The sequence below is a fragment of the Miniopterus natalensis genome, chromosome 19 (assembly GCF_054644295.1).
Source record: "Miniopterus natalensis isolate mMinNat1 chromosome 19, mMinNat1.hap1, whole genome shotgun sequence".
Taxonomy (NCBI): Eukaryota; Metazoa; Chordata; class Mammalia; order Chiroptera; family Miniopteridae; genus Miniopterus; species Miniopterus natalensis.
This window is the reverse complement of record NC_142099.1, coordinates 36089349-36109639: the sequence shown is the minus strand read 5'-3', so window position 1 is coordinate 36109639 and position 20291 is coordinate 36089349. Positions and strand designations below refer to the sequence as shown.

Below are 20291 nucleotides of genomic sequence, written 5' to 3'. Positions count from 1 at the left end.
GTCCAGCAAGCTGCAGACCTGAGCTCTCAGGTGGTGACTGTACAGTAACCAAAAGTTAATGTGTAATAGGCAAGAGGAGAACTTTGAGCAGAAAGTTATATACCCTGATGTTCCAAGCAAAGGCACTATTTTTACTGCTTTAAACCTGTGGTGGTTACTCATTGACCAGCAGATTAAGCTGTTTGTGATTCTAGAGCCAGTGCCGAGGGGATAGTAATTGTACCGGAGGGATAGCTACTCATTACACAAAAGACCATAAGCACAACGCACACAGACTCTCAGGGTGGTTGGGAGGGTCAGGGAGTTGGCCAAGTCACACATTTGTTTTTCTGACTCTGGAGCTCTCCTCTCTCCCCCAGATCCATTCGCTGTCCTACGGTCAGTTACAGTAGCACAGAGGTGAGGGCGGGGTGGGGCCAGGGGACAGAATCATTGCCAGAAGCCCCCATGGAAGAACAGTGCTTAACCCTCCCCCTGTCCCACTGAGATGAGACAGGCTCATTTCCAGGCTCATTCTAGCCCCAGCTCCCACCCAGACCACCGTGGGCACGGGAGCAGCTCGGATGGACAGTGTGGCCAGGCAGTCACGGGGAAGCAAAAAAGACTGAAACCCCGGACAAGATGGAACCCAGCATGCAAGTCGATCTGAATGTAAAAACAAAAACTGGATTGTATAGGAAAAAAATTTTAAACCCTTAGTTGTGGCACAGAGTGCACCAGAGAAGTGATAGGAGCTCCACTGTGCTGAAATACGGGGGATGGCGGAGACCGGGACATGAGTATTCAATAGTTCCGGAGGAAAAACACACGATGCTGCACGTTGTCTCAAATAATAAAAACATCTGCGGCTTTCCCGAGAATTGGCCACAGTTTTCCAAGGCAGACTCGCCGCCCCCATCTGCGCTGAGACAGGAGTCCGCGGGCTGCAGGCCGCGAACACGAGTGCGCTCATCGGCAACCACACGTGAACTCGCCAGGGCCCTGTGACGGGGGGAGCCTGCCGGTGGAGAGTTTTGAGGAATAAATAATTTTATATTTTTCATCTAAAACTGAGGAGGACAAGTTCATGAATAAAAATAAGAGCTAATAAGGATAAACTATAAGTAAATGCCCAATCCTCCCAATTATTTCTGAGGGAGGCCAAATATTCTGGCTCAATATTCTGTAGCTTTTCCGCCCAACCTTCATTTCCTGCTCTCACTCAGCATCTCTCAGGGACTCTGGAGAAGTCACACTGTCACGGTCTGATTACAACGTAAAGGAGGTGCCCTCTGGACTGGGCAGGCCTCCATTCTGCTGGGCTCCAGCTGCGTGATTTTGGGGAAGTTGCTTCACCCTCCCGTGCCTCAGTTACTCACCTAGCACCAGGTAAAGGTATTTACTGCACCGAGAGTCACATGTGTTAATGTAAGTAACCCACTTAGAACAATGCCTGGCACAGGGGAACCCTAAAGCTAGTCAATGTTGCCCCCATACACATACATAAAAATACAAAATTAATAAGCAGATGACATGAAGGAATTAATACAAGCAATTTCATAGCACAGCGATCTTTTAAACTTAGCCACAAACCTACCTGTATCAAGTTCCTAACTACATGAAGTACACACGTGTCCAATGCAACATTCAAAAGTGGTGCTGACAGTCCTTTCCTTTGTTCTTGCACCAGGGAAAGCACGTGTGGGCTCTGCTGTGGCTGAGACACTTGCAAGATGTAGTCTAGTTGCTGCCTTTATGGCTAAAAATATGTTCCGGTTAGAGGAACAGGAAATGGCGTTATCTCAATTATTCACAATTATCTCACAGAAAATTTCTTGCTCAAAGCTATGTGGTAGTGGGGTGATTTGATTTTCAAGGACTGAGGCCTTCAAGTTTCTTTCAAAGCTTCACACAGCCTGCAAAGCCTTCTCAATATAGTTGTTCTGAAAACACCGGGCCTAGCATTTTCCTTCTGTTAGATGATTCCTCTGTTCTCTCTCCGTTAAAACAGAAATGTCCATAACTGTCTAATGGCCAAAGAGCAGTAGTGGCTTTTCCGGCGTTTACTCTGAAACCGAGGTCAGAGCAGCAGCAGTGTTTTATGAATGAAGAGGGTGAACTTGATTATGTCAGCGAAGGCGCCTCCCTGTGTCCTCTGGAAGGCCTTTTAGTGACCCCAGGCTCCCTTATTAACTCAGATCCTGCTTAGTCACTGGCTAAAAAATGAAGCAGTGTGCAGACCAGAAAGAGAGTTCAGGGTCCACCTGCAGAGAGCAAAGGACACCGCCTCACTTTTCCAGAGTCAGGGAAAGGAGGTAGTGGCGTGAGTGCGTTATCAGATGTGCTAGGTGAGGAGTCACAAGGACCTCAGGTTAAAACGGGCACTTTGTCCCTTGCCCGAGATCAGGATCAGAGCCACGTGCCCCACCCATGCTGGGCTCGTGCCTTTTCTCTTTTACAGGGTGTTCATCCCTGGGAGCAGCTAATACTGCGTCAGTGCTAGTCCAGAGGCTCTTTCAGAAACTCAGGGATTGTTGGAAATAAGAGCCCTAGTGAGAGTGTTTCCTTATTAGTTTTAAATAACATTGAAGTCAGAGAGGTTACTACTTTAGTTTCACATTTCTGTCTATTGCTAGGTCATACTGGTTTTAGTATCATCTTATGAAACCCAGGTTACATAGCTCTAGGATGAGTCCGTTTTAACTTCTTTTTAGTCTGTGATTTTGGGTTCCTCATGATTCTTAATTATCTTCATTCAATTATTCAACATTTATTCTAAGCCCACAACAAATACAGAACCTTTAAATTCAGAGACGTCTGCTCTGACCACAGCTCCCTCGGTCACTGCGGGGCCTCCATGAGGAGGGCTTGGGAGGCCGCCTGTCCCTCGGGTCTGGCTCCTGCTGCCACATCTTCCCTGGTCCTCCCTCAGAGCCCAACGTGCAAAACCTCCCCGGGGGCCGGCAGTCCAGTGTCCATCAGAGAACAATAACAGGTAATGTCCCAAATCTCCCGAATCCTAAATGTCACCCATAAATTTCCATCCTGGGATACCCCCTTTCTCTGGCTGTTTCACACCTTCTCACTGTCCTTTATTCAAAGCTCCTGTGGCAGATGTTCTGAGCTGAGAATAGCACATGGTTTTCATACCTTGTATCACGTAATGTTCCCGGGAGCCTGGGAAGCTCCCATGGTCTAACACGAGTCATACGAGGTGGGTTATAGAAAAATTACGCACAGTTACAAGCAAGATCATGTTAGGCTTTGCCATCAAACTTATGAAAACTTTTGTCTCCAGAAACTGGTATCATAGACGCAGGTATTAGCCTCACTGCCAGCATCTTTCCTGGGGACGTGAGTTGATCCTGTCTCAGTCTCACAGGCCACCCTCCACACCCAGTCAGTCCCACAGGCTGCCATCTGTGCCATCCTCAATGTCTTCTGTGGCTCTGCCTCTGGCTATCACACTGCCCTGTCCATTCAGGAGACCAGAATCTTCCCTGGGGATGACCTTAATATAATAATAGCCTTCTAGCACGTCTCTCTTCCTCCTGACTGCCCCCCCCCCCCCCAATCTGCTCTCCATACTGCGGTCAGAGCGGTCTCTATGATGCAGGTATGACTATGTTACTCCCCTGCATAAACATTTGTTTGGATTCCCACTCACCTCTGGATCAAGTTCAGATGTCTCAGTATGTCGGTACAAGCCCTTGCTGACTTTTCCCGCCTATCTCTGGCCATTTCCCACCTCAAGGTCAAAGCCCAGGCCTCACTAAACTATTTTTAGATCTCTGAGAGAACACTGTTCCCTCTTGTCTTCGTACAAGCTGTTCCCTTTGACAACGTACCAGTGAAAATCACAACTCTTCCTTCGGGACAGAAAGTAAAGCTAAGGATAAGTTACGCGTGTCCGTGTGCGCGGAGGCTGTGCTGAGCACAGCCAGGGAATCCAGGCCGCCGGTCGTCTCCGTCCATCTGCGCCTGCTTATTTCTGCTGCGTGCATGATGAACTGATTTCCCCCGAGTATAGCAGAACCAGAATCGATGCAGATACAGTTACACAGCCAAACTCAGATTTGTTTTGATCAACTATTTACACAATGAAACATTTGATGTATTAAATTTTATGTTATAACCACAAAAGTGATATGATCCGGTGACGGAGTATTTGAAAAGGATAACCGAGGAGCGGTCCCCACTTTCCTCACCCCAGAGAGCAGCCACCATGCTGACCGTCTCCCAGGAAGGGAGCTCCATGGGGCAAGGGCTGCATGCACCTGTTTGCAGCTGTGCTTTTATTTTTTTTAATGTAAATATCTGAATAAATGACTACTGCATCATTTGAGTGCAGAGAATTCGAAATCCAGACATACCCGAACTTTCTAGTATTCACACCCACTCGGCGATGTAGACAGCTACAACTCCCGCACACATAAAGTGTCAGTTGTTCCGGCTGCAGCTAATCAGAACAGGACGGTCCTGGGACCCGACTGCAGGAGCAGCGTGAGAGGAGGAGGTCCTTTCCCATGAAGCCTTGGGAAAGATGAAGCAAGGACAGAGTAAGACGGGCCCTCAGGTGCGTCACTGGTGACACGACCGACGCTGACCTGGCGCACAGAGGAGACACTCAATGCCGAGTTGCAAAATCAAAAAGGCGTCACACATGCATGGACAATGAGATCCAATGAATGGCTGTCAGCACGAGCAGTACGTGCCGCACAGCACAGGAAACGGGTCAGCAACTCGTTAGGACTGTAGCTGGAACCACCTGGGAAAGCTCTGGCGCGGAGGGAGGCAGGAAAGCAGCAGATCAAAACCTCTGCCAGGGGTCCGCCAAGGACCAGGGTCGCGGACGTCAAGGGAGCCTGAAGCCTGAGGACCTTCCTACTCGGGGAGAGGTTAAGGAGAAGACTAAACACGACGCATGACTCCAGGCTGGGTCCTTTTGCCATTAGCACATTATTGAGACAACTGGACACCTGAGCGGGGCTAGCGGTCGACGGCAGCCCTGCATCAATGTTCGCTCCCTACTGTGGGCACTTGGAGCGTGGTTATTTAGGAACAGCCTCCTTCATGTGAAAAATACACACTAAGGTATTCAGAGATCATGGGGCATTGTGTTGGCACTTAACCCCAATGTTTATTAAAAAATATTTTGTATACAGTACTTGCAACTTTTCTATAAATTTGAAATTATTTCAAAAGAAAAAAGTTAGAATCTCTAAGGGTGGATCTGAGCTCCGCTATTTTAAAAATGGCCAAGGTGGTTCGAACGTGCAATCCAGCAAGAAGCCACTGCTCCTGGCAGGTCTCCAGTGCCAGCGCTAACGCAGCAGTTACAGGCTTATACTGAGTACATGAACCACAGTTTATCCAACCAAACCCTGCCCACTTTCCCTGCAAAAATGATTACTGAAGACTTTTAATATGCTGGGCAAGACAGAATCTCTTACCTATGAGTGCTCAGTCCCGTGGGGGAAGTTATACAAGCAAACAGACAATATAACCAACAATTACTAGCGTTTGTTCAGCAACTGCTCTGTGCTGGGCACCGTGCTGCGTGATGGGCAGGCGCTGCTAAGATCTTCATTCTACAGAACCAGGAAACCCAGCTATAATGAGATGAGCAAGTGCCCTGGAGCGCAGAGCTGTGCCAACTGCTGGCTACACTGCTGCGTTAGAGGGAAGCGAGATGCGTGAACACACACACACGGACTGTGTGTGTCGTGAAGGCTTCCTCAGAGGAGAGAAGGTCAGCCAGACCTACTGTTCAACCGTAATCACCATGCACACTGTTCAACCGTAATCACAACTACTACTCATGACGCCTATGTGATAACTGTCTACCTCCTCTGGTCAGATCTACCAGGCCCGCACCCTCCTCCTCTGGTCAGATCCACCAGGCCCACACCCTCCTCCTCTGGTCAGATCCACCAGGCCCACACCCTCCTCCTCTGGGTAGATCCACCAGGCCCGCACCCTCCTCCTCTGGTCAGATCCACCAGGCCCACACCCTCCTCCTCTGGGTAGATCTACCAGGCCCACACCCTCCTCCTCTGGGTAGATCCACCAGGCCCACACCCTCCTCCTCTGGGTAGATCTACCAGGCCCGCACCCTCCTCCTCTGGGTAGATCCACCAGGCTTGCACCCTCCTCCTCTGGTCAGATCCACCAGGCCCACACCCTCCTCCTCTGGGTAGATCTACCAGGCCCGCACCCTCCTCCTCTGGGTAGATCCACCAGGCTTGCACCCTCCTCCTCTGGTCAGATCCACCAGGCCCACACCCTCCTCCTCTGGGTAGATCCACCAGGCCCACACCCTCCTCCTCTGGGTAGATCTACTAGGCCCGCACCCTCCTCCTCTGGGTAGATCCACCAGGCTTGCACCCTCCTCCTCTGGTCAGATCCACCAGGCCCACACCCTCCTCCTCTGGTCAGATCCACCAGGCCCACACCCTCCTCCTCTGGTCAGATCCACCAGGCCCACGCCCTCCTCCTCTGGGTAGATCCACCAGGCCCACGCCCTCCTCCTCCGGGTAGATCCACCAGGCCCACACCCTCCTCTGGTCAGATCCACCAGGCCCACGCCCTCCTCCTCCGGGTAGATCCACCAGGCCCACACCCTCCTCTGGGTAGATCCACCAGGCCCACACCCTCCTCCTCTGGGCAGATCCACCAGGCCCACACCCTCCTCTGGTCAGACCCATCAGGTCTGCACCTTCCTCCTCTGGCTAGATTCCAAGAGTAGAATTCTGGGACACACTGTATTGATAACCCCATGGCTTTCAATACCTGTTGACACTTAGCTGGCAGTGCCTGAGGATATCCATTTTCCTGTAGCCTTACCGGAAGTGGGCACTGACACTTTAAAATGTTGCCATTGGTAGAAAGTTAGTATTTCTTCTATTACTAGTTAAACTAAACATTTCCCATTAATGCTTTCTTTAAAGCAGAAAAGTAAGATCTTCAGAGTTCCTACCAAGAGTAGCAGGAGCACTGCCAGTAAAACAATATCCTAGGATGTGTCATGCCGCAGGCGCGCTGCATTTGTTCCTACAAACCGCAAAAGTGGCTGTGTCACAATTAGAGGCATCCAAGGAAATCCCGTTTCTTGACTCCTGCTAAGATCCCAGACAACCTCTAAAACATATTACAAGCTCAGTGAGAATAGGGGAAGTGTCTTGGTTGTTTCTGAAGTCCTATCACATTGTCAGCGAAGAAAACGCACTCGATTATGGTTTGTTATAAGAGTAAGCAGGAAAATAACAGAGGGTGAGAGTTATAACTTGAAACCATGCGTCCTGAACCTCTGACACTCGCTTAGCTCAGCAAACAGCACAGGAAGGAAAGACTGAGGAGTCACTTGTCCCCCATCCTTCTTGCCATGGCAATTGGGAGCCTATCATCCCAGTGTCCATGACAGTTCTAGCTTATGCCTTCTGCCCCAACACCTGGTCTGACTGGAGCTGCCTTTCAAAAAGTTCCTGGACTGGGCTGTAAAAGTCAGGGTCACCTACAACTAAAGAATGTTCCCTTAATGAACAGCACATCTGAGTACAAAGGGCTTCCCTGAGCAAAGAGCCGTCTGTATGTCCCTCTGACTTGCACTTTGAAGACCTATAAGCAGATAACTTTGGCCTCTAAGAGTTTTTATAATACTTGCCCACTTAAAGCCAAGTAATCTGCAATAGTTAATCCCTAACTAAGAGAGCATTCCTGGGCTATATCAGCATTCTTTGTTCCATTCTGTTGATAAGAGAAGTGAGGCAGGGAAAGAAAAAGTGACTTATCCAAGGTCACATCAGGAATCAGTCATCAGTCACAGGAGAGGGAGCTGCCAGAGGACCAACTTCCGTTTTGTTTGTTTTATATTTGCAATTAAATCTCCTGTGGAAAGATTTTAGTCATTTTGTAAATGGCTTTGTGAACTGCAGGCAGTAGTAACCTATTTTAAATTGCACGAGCCAAGTCACAGGCATACCTTGGAGAATTTTTTTTAACGGGCATAAATTTCATGATTAATAATGTTTCAGTTTTGCTGAACAACCCTCTGTATTCAAACCTAGACTGTAGGTCCTGAGCTATCCGAAGATGAAGAGGATATTTATAAAAGAAGTGAAAATTTAATCCTTTGGGTAATTAAAAGGTGACATTTGTACCATTTTTACATTTTGCAAGTATGTCAGTATTTCATACCGGTTTAGATAACATTTTAGCCGATTAACATCTTGGATTAAGAGGAAAAAATGTTAACGGAGCTACTGAGTCACTCTCTATAGCAACAAGAACAAAAACTGGTGGGAATAAGCTTTATAGGCTATGCCTAAGACCCACATAAAGAAAAGACTGCTGGCATAAAAGGAGAGGCATACCATGTACGCAGTTGAAAAGGCTCACAATTTTTAAGAAATTTACCTTTATTGTTGAAAGTATTACAGATGTCCCCCTTCCCCCCATTGATCCCTCCACACCGCACCCCCCCCACCCCCCGGCCTTCTCCACACTATTGTCTGCGTCCAGGGGTTATGCATATATGCATATAAGTGCTTTGATTGACAAAGAGACTATCACAGACGTGTCACTCCCACATTAATCTATAAACGCATCAGAATGTTAGCCAAGGTCCCGTCTGCAGCCTGTGGGGTGGGGTAAAGAACTTGACACACTCATGTAAAGTTCATGTGGAGGAATAAATTTAAGGGAATAAGCAAGGAAACTTTCTTAAGGGATAAATAAACTGCAATAGTAAAAGTAGTATTTTTCTGGCACAGGCTGATGAAATGAAATGGAAAGTTCAGAAACAGGCACAGGCGAGCACAGGCATCACTAACTGAGAAATGACGGTGAGAGAAGGAAGGGCCCGACAAGCACGTCGTGACGGCCGACGGGTCTGCACCTCACTCCTGATGCCCAACAGATTCCCGGTAGACTGAACATTTCAGTGCAAGACAATGAAAACAAAATGGGGACGGAAGGCTTCTCCACATATGATTTCAAAGAAGAAATAAAAGACCGATAGATTTGACATAAAACAAATAGTACTGAAGTAAATAAGTACTATGGAGAGCAATCATTTCTCTGTCCTCTGTACTACAATCCCTTAAATTTATCATTTGTCTTTTCACTTCATTAGTTCCTTTTGACACAAAAAAATTTTAAAAACTGTAAGAAAAAATATCAATCCTTTCTTTAAAGCTTCTTTGCTTTGGCCTAGAAGAAGTGACTTAAGAAATAACCCCAACCAGACCAACTTATACTTATATTTTCTTAGATCGTTCATTGTTTCTTATTTTATGTTAATGAAGCAGAAGAGTGGCCAGAACATGGCCCTGTTCTGCATTAGCTGCTTGATTTGAGGATGTTATTTAACCCCTCTGAGTGTCAATTTCATTTCCCTGATAAAACAGTTATAATAATGCCAACCTATTAGAGCTGCCACAGGGATTCCAAGAAATAATTTACACAAAGCACTTACCACGATAAAACCCAATATATAGAGAGAGTTGACAAATGGTAGCTAATTCTTTAATGCTATCACATTGCATATTCGACTTCTGAATTTCATCAACAGATTTCCATGACTAGCAACTTATGGTAATATTTTTACCCAACTTTAAAACATGTTTCACACTATTTAATTAATGCTGTAGTTTTCCACTCTTTAAATTACTTTTAAATCATAATACATGCCAATCAGAAAAATATCTTGATTCTTTGAAGACTATCCAGTTAGAAACAGCATCCTACCATTTGGTCTAAAGCTGCAGTCTGAGGTTATCAGATGACCAGTAACTGTATCATCCAAGAATGTTACAAGGTTCCTTACACACCAGAACTGCTGAACTTATTTGTGAACCTAAACTGTAAACAGGATGTTTACGTCTCACCTCTAGCAGCCCGTCCTCTGGGAGGTCGGTGCAGTGCACAGCATTCTGGATCTTGGTTTTACCAAAGACTGCGCGGAGGGTTCCAGGACGCAGATGCCGGGCGATTTCCTGTTAAACATACATTTGCAGACAGAGTCAAGTCAGCCAAATGGTGTTAGTAAGAAAAATGCCAGTTATATGAAACACTGGGATTATCTGTTTATCAAATACATGCATACATGGAGGGGACTGATTTTCCCCAGAAACAGCATAATGAATAAACACATTTTTTGCTGATGGACATTCAACTAATTTCTTTTCCTCCCTCCTCTCCCTCTCCCTCTCCCTCTCCCTCTCCCTCTCCCTCTCCCTCTCCCTCTCCCTCTCCCTCTCCCTCTCCCTCTCCCTCTCCCTCTCCCTCTCCCTCTCTCCCCCCTCTTCACACACTTTCACACATACACACAAGGTTGCACAGACATACAAACAATTCTGCTACAAGTATTCTTGGACGGGGTATGGTGCAAACATAAGAGTTTTTCTGGAATCCCAGGGCACATGCCTATTCAATTTTACTAAGTCCTGCCAACCAGTTTCTTAAGTGGCTGTAACAGTCTGCCCTCACCCACCAGTGCACAAGAATTCCCGCCACCCACATAAACGCCAACATGGGATTGTGGGTGAGGTTTTAATTCCGCCACCCTGGTGGGCGTGAGGTCCACCGCATGTTCGTGGCCCACCTTTCCCCGACGACTGGGGAAGCTGTCTTTTCATATACACCCTCTTCCACAAAATGTCCACTCCTGTCTCTTCTCCACTGTCCATTAGGTTCTTCTCCTCTCTGAATGTTATTCTTAGTATATTCTAAATTCTATTTTCATCACATATGTGATGTATCTTTTCTCAGCATGTAGCTTGCCTTTGAGTTTTCTTTAGTACATTTTCTGATGCACTAGGACTGCTGAGCGGCAGTGAGGGCCCTCCGGGGCCAGGGGTCAGGGTGGGGAAGGGGCCGTCCAGGGCGTCTGGCTTCCTCCACAGCCCTGCTAACTGGTGTAACGTATTTTGTTTAGGTGACTGGTAGTGATGAAGCATCAAGACACAGAGCAAGTGTTCACTTCACAGCTGCTGTTAAAATTCAGGCTTTCATTTTGGATAATTTTGGGGGGAAATGTATTAATACTTTGATTTTACTTTTGATTACTGTAAAATATCACATACGCTTAAGAAAGTAAAAAATACTGCAATACTAAAAGTGAAAGCTCATTGGATCCCCCAGATCATCTCCCCTCATCTGCTGCAGATTCTCCCTAACTGTTCCTGGCAGACTCCTGGTCCTCCTGGACTCCACGGTGAGTGAAAAACATCCTCAGGCCAGTCCCCGCCTTTGATGAACCCGAAACAAGTACCTGATACATAAAAGCAACACAAAGTACGAGCACGCACTTTTCATTGAATACCACAAATAACTCTTTAGAACTTATCACAGCATGTGTGAGGGGTTTAAACAGTCTTTCAAACTCTACTGATTAACCCCACGGCCACCTTGCCTGCTCAGCCCCAACCAGTCGAACGCTTGGTCATTACCCAGCTCATCACAAGTACTTAAAATTCTGCTCAGGTAGTCCTGCAGCGGGAGGAAGGGCTCTGGCTTAGAGCATGACTTCCACATCTGAGACGTGGGGAAAATGCACTAAGTGGAATGGTGATTAGCAAAATACCGAAAACAAGGAAGGGCCAGTTTATGTAATTACTCTATTGCTGTGTGCCATAAAAAGAACATTATTGCTTATTGAATAATAGGTCTATTAGACTGGTAAACATATTAGAAAGCCACTCTGTTTCAGTTCTCCACAATACAGAGATATGCAAGAATAAAAATCACCTTCCACTTAAGAAATGAATTAAAGTGGGGAGAGATTCAGGAAATGTACTGATTCTAGAATGTTAAGAACACAACTCTGTGACCAACTATTGAATATATTCATAAAATCAGAACTTAATAAGAAAGGCCAACAACGCAGCCACCATCACTGAAACAGAAAGATTCGTGTCCCCAGCCATTACTGGTTCTCTTCGCCATGAGCTCACAATATTATTTATTTATTTAATTTTTTTTAGATTTTTTTTTTTAATATATCTTTATTGATTTCAGAGAGAGGAAAGGAGAGAGAGAGAGGCAGAAACATCAATGATGAGAGAGTCATTGATCGAGCCCGCAACCCGGGCGTGTGCCCTGACCGGGAATCGAACCCTGATCGCCTGGATCCTAGGTCGATGCTCAACCGCTGAGCGACGCCCAGCCGGGCGAGCTCGCAATATTAGGAAATGATGCTGAGTCCTCTGGAGCCTCAACAATATTTCATCAGAGCTGATGTTCAAATAGCTTTCCCTGTGTGCATGCAACTCTGAATTAACTCAGGCAGAGGCAATTTTATATTCCTGGGAGATAAGCAGTATCAGCCTAATTCACAACTAAAACAAGGCAAGGAAACGCTGGAAGGACCTGGAAGTAGGAAAGGCAAACAGAGAAGAGGTGCAAAGGCTACTTTCTATAAGCCTAAGGATCCTTCTAGAACCTCAACAGGACGCAGAAAAGGAACTGCAAGTTAACTCTATGTGGCAGTCTCACCGACAGAGCCAGTGGAGCACTCGCAGTGGATACCCTATATAAAAGTGAGCTGTTTACCCACGAGGAACCATTCAAGATCCAGCTCGTGAACTCTGACTTCTCAGCATTTAGCACCCTGGAGCCACCAGCCTCTGATTGTAGAAGCTGCCCCTTTACTCAGCCCACATGACACCGCGTCCGGGCTCCCCTCCTGATGGCTCGGTTCCTCCCCAGGCCCTCACTTTCCCGTCCCCCTGCAGGCTCCCTCTGTGCTCTCTCCACAGCTTCTGGCTCTCCATGCACAAGCTCATGAGACGGTTCTGGAAAGTGGGTCTTGGTTCTCTTCCATAATTTTCCTTATTCTTTATTTGCTTTTGGGGGATTGGGGCAGGGGTAATAAATGAACACCAGTAATTAGAAAGAAAACAAAATTACATTAAAATGTTTCATTTCACTTCTCAAGAACAGAGACGTCTTCAAATTTTGTTATAAAGGCTTTTGTTTTAAAGCCTAACTCTAATGAAACCAAGAGTAGACATTATTCACACATTAATCTCATCTAGTCTGGCAACTATTAAAATGGATACGCTAAAGTCCACGGACCAGATGAAGGAATCAGAAAAAAGCAGAACAAAAACAAAAATGATATCCCACACCTCCCGTTATTCACAGAAATAGACTTAAATCTGTGTTTACCTCTTAGTGTTGTGCTCATACTGCAGACAAATGAGGCATTTAATAAAATTTAAATATTTTGTCCTGTTTTGAAACAAACAGCATAATCAAGAGACATCTGCTGAAAGTCTGCCAGAGACGAGGCCCTTGAAGTGTGGTGTGCGGACCAGCTGCATCGCAGCACCCGAGAATGTTGTACACACAGAACTTCAGCCGCACCCTACACCTCGGAAACATGACTTACAATTCAACAAGATCCCCAGGGTGTCCTATGTTCATGGAAGCTGAAGAAGTTCTGAGTTAGAGCATATTCTTGCACTGGAGGTACCCAGAGGGTGTAACACTGGTCCTCTAATTAGTATCTACGCCAGGAGGTGAGGGCCATTCATAAAAGATAAATTACACAAGGAACACATGTCAACTGTCAGAAGGAATCATAGACAGTCAACAGTATGGGGGCTTAAGGAAAGCAAAGTCATTTTAGATTGGGCCGTTAGTGTCTTAAAGACAGTACTTGGAAAAACTTTGAGTATGGTAAACTCAACCCCCTCTGCAAAAATTCACTCTCTGGCAGTTTGGTAAATCTGACAGACCCAGAGCTCTCAGGAAAGAGTCAGGGTCAGGAGAGAAACGGGTCTGAACAACTTCATTACAGTAAGTTTAAAATAGAGCACTGATCAGGAAGCAGAGCCCGCAAGGCAGCGAAGTGAAGAGTCTGAAGAGAGCACATTGATTTAGTTTGAAGTGTACGGTTTCCTGAGAGTGAGGGCAGGCTGCCTTACCCAAATGTACAGCCTCCTGAGAGTGAGGGCAGTCTGCTTTACCCAAATGTACAACTTTCTGAGAGTGAGGGCAGGCTGCTTTACACACATATGTACTTTACTTGTTATACTAAATGTTAAATTTAGGTTTTATTTAAAATGTAGGAAAACCTCTTTTTGAAGCACCACTGAAAGGAATTCCTTTGGAAAGAACAGAATTTTAAAATAATATGAATAATCAATTCCTAAGTTATATGTACTGAGTTAATATTTTCATTATACTTAAGTGCTTTCAAAAGCCCATGCTCACCCTGACTACAGAGGAGCCGTGATTCTTGTCCTGCCATCTCGTGTCACCAATCAAAAATCAACAAAGCAACATGAAAGGGTGGCACTTGTCTGCATGGTAACATTTAAGGGCCCGGAGTCCCTTTCTTTGGCTTTGCAAGTGGTAGGACTGTCTCACTGAGATATAAATAAAATGTCTTATTAACAGCCTCCCGAGAACACCATGGTTCAGTACCACTCATGCCAGCTGTAACTGATCCCGGGCTCAAACCTGGCACTGGTGTCTGGGGCTTTTACCTACTGAGAGACTGGTAAGGTGGCAGGCTCTTTCCTGTCCAAGAACGGTAACTTCCCAGGGTCTCGAAAAGGCTTAAAAATATTTTCCTCCCACTGGACACAAAGCCTACTGTCTCTAAGTAATGCTGGGCTGACACCTGAAACTGACAAGCAGCATGTGCACTGGGGAGATAAGCCCGCACTGGGGCTGCAGCCTCCTGGGACTTCAAAATGCTGGCAGCTCCAGCCAGTGGCTGTGCCCCATCCCAGGGTGGAAACTCTAGCCCCTCCTTCTGACTGGGGTGGGGACATGTCTGATTGGAATATGATTATTCCTAAGATAGTCAGAGCAAGTGACTTCCCTATGAATTAAAAAGGGAATGGAAAGGGAAAATATTAAGCTAAGAGATCTTGAAGGGAAGTATCATTTGGGTGAAAACAGTTCATGCAGCCAGAGAGAGGTAAAAAAAAATCACTGTGGAGGAATAAAAAGGAAAATACATAAGAGGGAAACAAGGCACTTAAACAGAAAACTTTTCATGAGGATTTTTAAGATAAATGCACTGGGAAATGGGGGCCGATATAAGGGGGGGAAATAAAAACCAGGGAAATGTCAAAATCATACACATGCACAATCACATACACACACACTCACAGGTACACATATATACTCACACACACACTCATACACACTCACTCACAGGCACACATATACACTCACACACTCGAACTCACACACATTGTCATACACTCACACACTCAAAAGAAGAAGAAAGTAAAAAATCCACTACAAATGAAAGAAGATAGTTACCAAAATCTCTCAATTCCTGAGGGAACCGAGGTGGCATCTGTGGAATAAAGGATGAGGGAAAGAGGCTAGGGTGGGGTAGAGAGGGAACGTGGCCCTCAGCCATCACAGAAGATGGTGTGTGGTAGAGAGAGGACGTGTTCCTCAGCCATCACAGAGACACTAAGGCCAGGGGATGAGCAAAGCCAAAGACCTTGAAAGGAAAACAACATTGAAAATATTAAGAGAGTCAGAAAAGTGCTAAATCCAAAAAGACACAAGTGTCTTCAAAACAGCGAAAATCCAGACTGGGATTCCAAGAGAGCAGTGGATTAAGTGGAAGCTACACTGACATTCTCCTGGGACCAAACTGGAATTACAACTAAAATATAGAGAAGCCTATGCTGAAAAATCAACTGAAGACTAGCTGGGGAGCACCCTCATAACCACGGACATATAAAGTGGAGACCACATAAAGACTGAGAGGAAATGCAGAGGTGCAAGAGGGCTGGTTGTGATCCCATGGGCAGCAGCAGAAGGTCCAGAGGGGTATCTCAGCTGTGGGGGATTCCCACTGAGGACTCTGGGGTCTAAACCCCAGGCAGGGCTTCATAGCCAAGAGCACCAGAACTGAGAAAGGTGTCCACAAAACACTGGGCTGTGAAAAGCAGCAGGGTTTCTGCCCACCAGGGAGAAACAGTTGGAAATGCACGCACCCTCTTAAAGAGCCAATGCACAAACTTTCATGTGCAGTCACTCATCTTGGACTCCAGCAGAGGGAGAGCAGAGTGGACTGGAGCTGTGTGAGGAAAATCTAGGGATGCTGGCTCTGGGAATAGAGCTCAGAGGGGAACCATCTGGATTCCTGTGCTGAGTCATTGCTCCATACTACAGAGGACGTCTTTCTCAGGCAGACATTTACCATCCAAGCAGCATTTGCTTGGGTGGGGAAGCAATTGCCCCATCCATTGGAAAGCCTCTCAACCCACCGTAAGGAATTTACGCTGTGCTGTGGTATACAGCCTAAGGCTCATTAAGAGACTGAGATTAATCAACCTGAAGGCAAAGGGAGACCTGTGGGTGCTTTGACTCTTCGTCTAATCTGCTTCTGGATCTGGGCCTTGGAAAAGCAGACTTTGGTGTGCATCCTGGTCCTGTCCAAACACACTCAGCTGCAGCAGAGGGAACCACAAACTGTGGGTTGGTGATAGCTCCAAAGAGGGTACTGAAGGCCAGTCACAAACAGCATCTGACACTGGCCTGCCAAAAAGACTGAGAGTCCTAGCAGGCCTACCTAATACATATAAATAAATCCAAATAGGCAGCCAAAATGGGGAGACAAAAAAACAAGCCCCAAAGGAAAGAACAAGAGAAGTCTCCAGAAAAAGAGCTAAATGAAATGGAGATAAGCAATCTATCAGATACAGAATTCAGAATACTGATTGTAAAGATGCTGAGTAAAGAGATGGAAATTATGAAGGAAATTAAGAATGACATAGCAGAAATAAAGAATACATTGGAAGGAATAAACAGCAGATTAGGGGAAGCTTAGGATTGGATCAGCAACTTGGAAGACGGGGTAGAAAAAATAATCAGAGAACCAAAAATAAAAAAAACAACTAAAAAAACAGGAGGACAGTCTAAGGGAACTGTGGGACAACATGAAACATGACAATATTAGCATTATAGGGCTATCAGAAGAGGCTGAAAGTAAGCAAGGGTTAGAGAACCTGTTTGAAGAAATAATGGCAGAAAACTTCCCTAACCTTCTCAAGGAAAAAGTCACACAAGTTCAGGAGGCACAGAGAGTCCCAAGCAAGAAGAACCCAAAGAGACCCACACCCAGACACATCATAATTAAAATGCCAAAAATTCAAGGCAAAGAGAGAATATTAAAGGCAGCAAGAGAAAAGCAATCTGTTACCTACAAAGGAGCTCCCATAAGGTTGTCAGCTGACTTCTCATCAGAAACTCTACAAGTATTCAAGGTAATGCAAAGCAAGGTTCTGAAACCAAGGCTCTGTATCCAGCAAGGCTATCATTCAAAATAGATGGCGAAATAAAGAATTTCCCAGGCCAAAAAAGCTAAAGTTTATCACCACCAACCAGCACTGCAGGAAATGTTAAAGGGACTGCTGTAATAAGAAGAAATAGAGAGAGAACCATAGGCATAAAGAATTAAAATGGCAATAAATAAGGACCTATAAATAATGACCTTAAGGACTTTAAGGGTGAGATCAACAGTAATACTATCATACTTGTGGACTTGAGCACCCCACTGACTTACTGGATAGATCTTCTAGACAAAAAGTCAACACAGAAACAGTGACTCTAAATGGCACACTAGATCAGATGGGTTTAATTGATATTTACAGAACATGTCACCCCAAAGCTGCAGAATATACATTCCTCTCAAGTGCACATGGGTCATTCTCAAAGACAGACAACATGTTAGGACACAAAACAAGTCTCTGCAAGTTCAAGAAGACTGAAATCACATCAAGCATCTCAGATCACAGTGGCATGAAATTAGAAATCAACTACAGTAATAACACTCAAAAACATTCAAACACATGGAGGCTAAACAGCATGTTATTAAACAATGAATGGGTTAACAATAATATCAAGAAAGAAATCAAAAACTTTCTGGAAACAAATGAAAATGAACACACAACAACCCAAAATCTATGGAACACAGCGAAAGCAGTCCTAAGGGAAGTTCATAGCAGTGCAGGCCTCCCTCAAAAAGCAAGAAAATTTTTTAGTAAACCATCTAACCCTACAACCTAAAGAATTAGAAAGCTACCCTGTGAAGCTGTCTGGCCCAGGGCTTTTGTTTGCTGGGAGTTTTTTTTATTACTGCTTTGATTTCATCAGTTGTTATTGGCCTATTCAGGTTTTCTGATTCTTCCTGATTCAGTTTTACATGATCTCACTCATATGTGGAACCTAATAAACAAAACAGACTGAGGAACAAAATAGATCCAGACGTAGAAGCATAGAGCAGACTGATGAATCTGCGTGGGAAGGCGGGGGTGGGGGAGTGGGTGGGGAGAGATTAATCAAAGAACTTATATGCATATAGCATAACCCATGGACATAGACAAGTGTGGTGAAGGCGTGGTGGTAGGGGGGATCAATGGGGGGAAAAGAGGGGTATCTGAAATACTTTCAACAGTAAAGATAAATTAAAAAACAAATAAACATAGGATTATAAAGGAAACTAATTATTTTGAAATAAAATCATAAAAATATTTTTAAAGTTGTGATATAATAATATAATGTGCATCTTTATTAAGATCTAGTAGCTGAGCCAGTACTACAATAGTGCTATACTTTTCAAGTAGCAATGGCTATAAATGATATTTTAAGATATTTACAACTGCAATGTGATATGAAAATCTGATTTCTTCCTAATCTTAGGTCAGAGGTTAGTGAAAATAAGTGTGTGGGTTCTTGTTCCTCGTCTAAAGTCACAGATTCCTAAATTCTATTCCCCAAAACTCTAGGGGGTCTTTCAGCACCAGCACAAAAATCCCCTCTCTAGGCCAGTCTCAGGCTGTACTCAAGGGGGAAGGAGAATTTCCAAACCAAGTCCCCCTCCATTCCCTCAGCATGAGAAGGGGAAGAGAAAACAAACCAACAAAAACAAAACTATTTTTCCAAATTCCTTTAAATAGATAATCCTTTTCACTCTATAATTATAGAATGGCTTAAAACACAGGTATTTGTGTTAGAATATCAGGATGAATAAGTTTCAACCAGACAAGTGATCACTTTCCAACGCTGATGAGAAATTGGCAGCAAGGGTCTCAGCCTGAGTGCCCAGACCATGCCAGGAGGGAGTGTGCTGGCTGAGTGGGCTGCAAATACAGGAGCACATTTTGAAATTTGGGGTTCTGTCTCTCTCTTCCCTAAAAAGTCAAAGCTGTTTCAAAGTTCTTTATGGTTACCTCACGTTCCCTACAGCCAGCTTAGCAAGAATTATGGTTTGGAATTTCTTCTTATCTTGACTGTCATCACTAACTTCTGGCAACAAGGCTGGAAAATACTTCATCCCAGGAGCCCTCTTTGGAGATGTTAGCGTTGTTCACATCATCTAGAGTACCAGGTAGAGAAACTGGATTTTCATTTAACCCAAGATTTCTCAATCTCATTTGATCATAAATAGGTTTTTCCCATTTGATGCTTATGTTCATCATGGCAACGTCAAGACTTCATTGTAATTACCAATTACAAGTAATTTCCTCCCACTGGGACCAAAGTCCCTCTGGCTCAGGGAAAACATGTCCTCCATCTTTTCATTGCCAACACCTAAGAATACAAGGTACCTAGAAGGTCTGCAAATGTTTGGTTGGTTGATAGGTTGGCCAGTGGATTGATTGGTTGAATAACTGAATAGATAAGAGAGATAGAAAGAAATGCTCTGAGTCAAGGGTACTGTGTACACCTCTGCAGCAAGTATAGAACCTGCTGACGCAATGAGGTAAGCAGTGGAGAAGGACAGCAAAGGAAAAGTTGTCAGTAAACTTCTCATGCAAGTCTACATTCATGGTTATATTTAAACTGAAATAACAGTGAAATCTTCTCATGGGAGAAAAGGTAGGCACGTTTCTATCTAAGCATTTCTGTGGCTCCGAAACTAGGGAGAATATGTTTTTAGTGATTCAGTCAGTATCTCATCTGCACTCTGTGTAAGTTTAATTGTGACATCTCAGTATCACCAATTCCTAGCAAATTATGGTAGTTAATAGGACGGTTTAAAGGCCAAAACTAGGTACAATCCCAAACAGTTTCTAAATATAGCCTTTATTGTGTTGGATCACATTTATAGGAGATAATACAGTAGTAAAAAGATATCCATAGAGGTACAGATTTAGGAGAAAAATTGATTTCAAACCAGTAAGCTTTTAAAGAATGTTTTTTTAATCAACCATCTGTTTTAGGATCCTAATCAACTAATTCCACCCACTTATCAATCCCCAAAACAGAACTAACAAGAAACAACATCTTCTGGTTACAGCAGGGTGACATATAGCATTTTTGTATTT

General features: G+C 44.8%; 1 protein-coding gene across 1 annotated transcript in view; it reads right to left on the bottom strand.

Moving 5' to 3' along the window:
- Nucleotides 1-20291, bottom strand: part of NME7 (NME/NM23 family member 7) — a 103846-nt gene that overhangs the window by 21084 nt on the left and 62471 nt on the right. The window contains exon 11 of the mRNA XM_016202372.2: nucleotides 9867-9974. Coding sequence (XP_016057858.2) covers nucleotides 9867-9974 — 108 coding nt within the window. The remainder of the gene's footprint in view (nucleotides 1-9866; nucleotides 9975-20291) is intronic.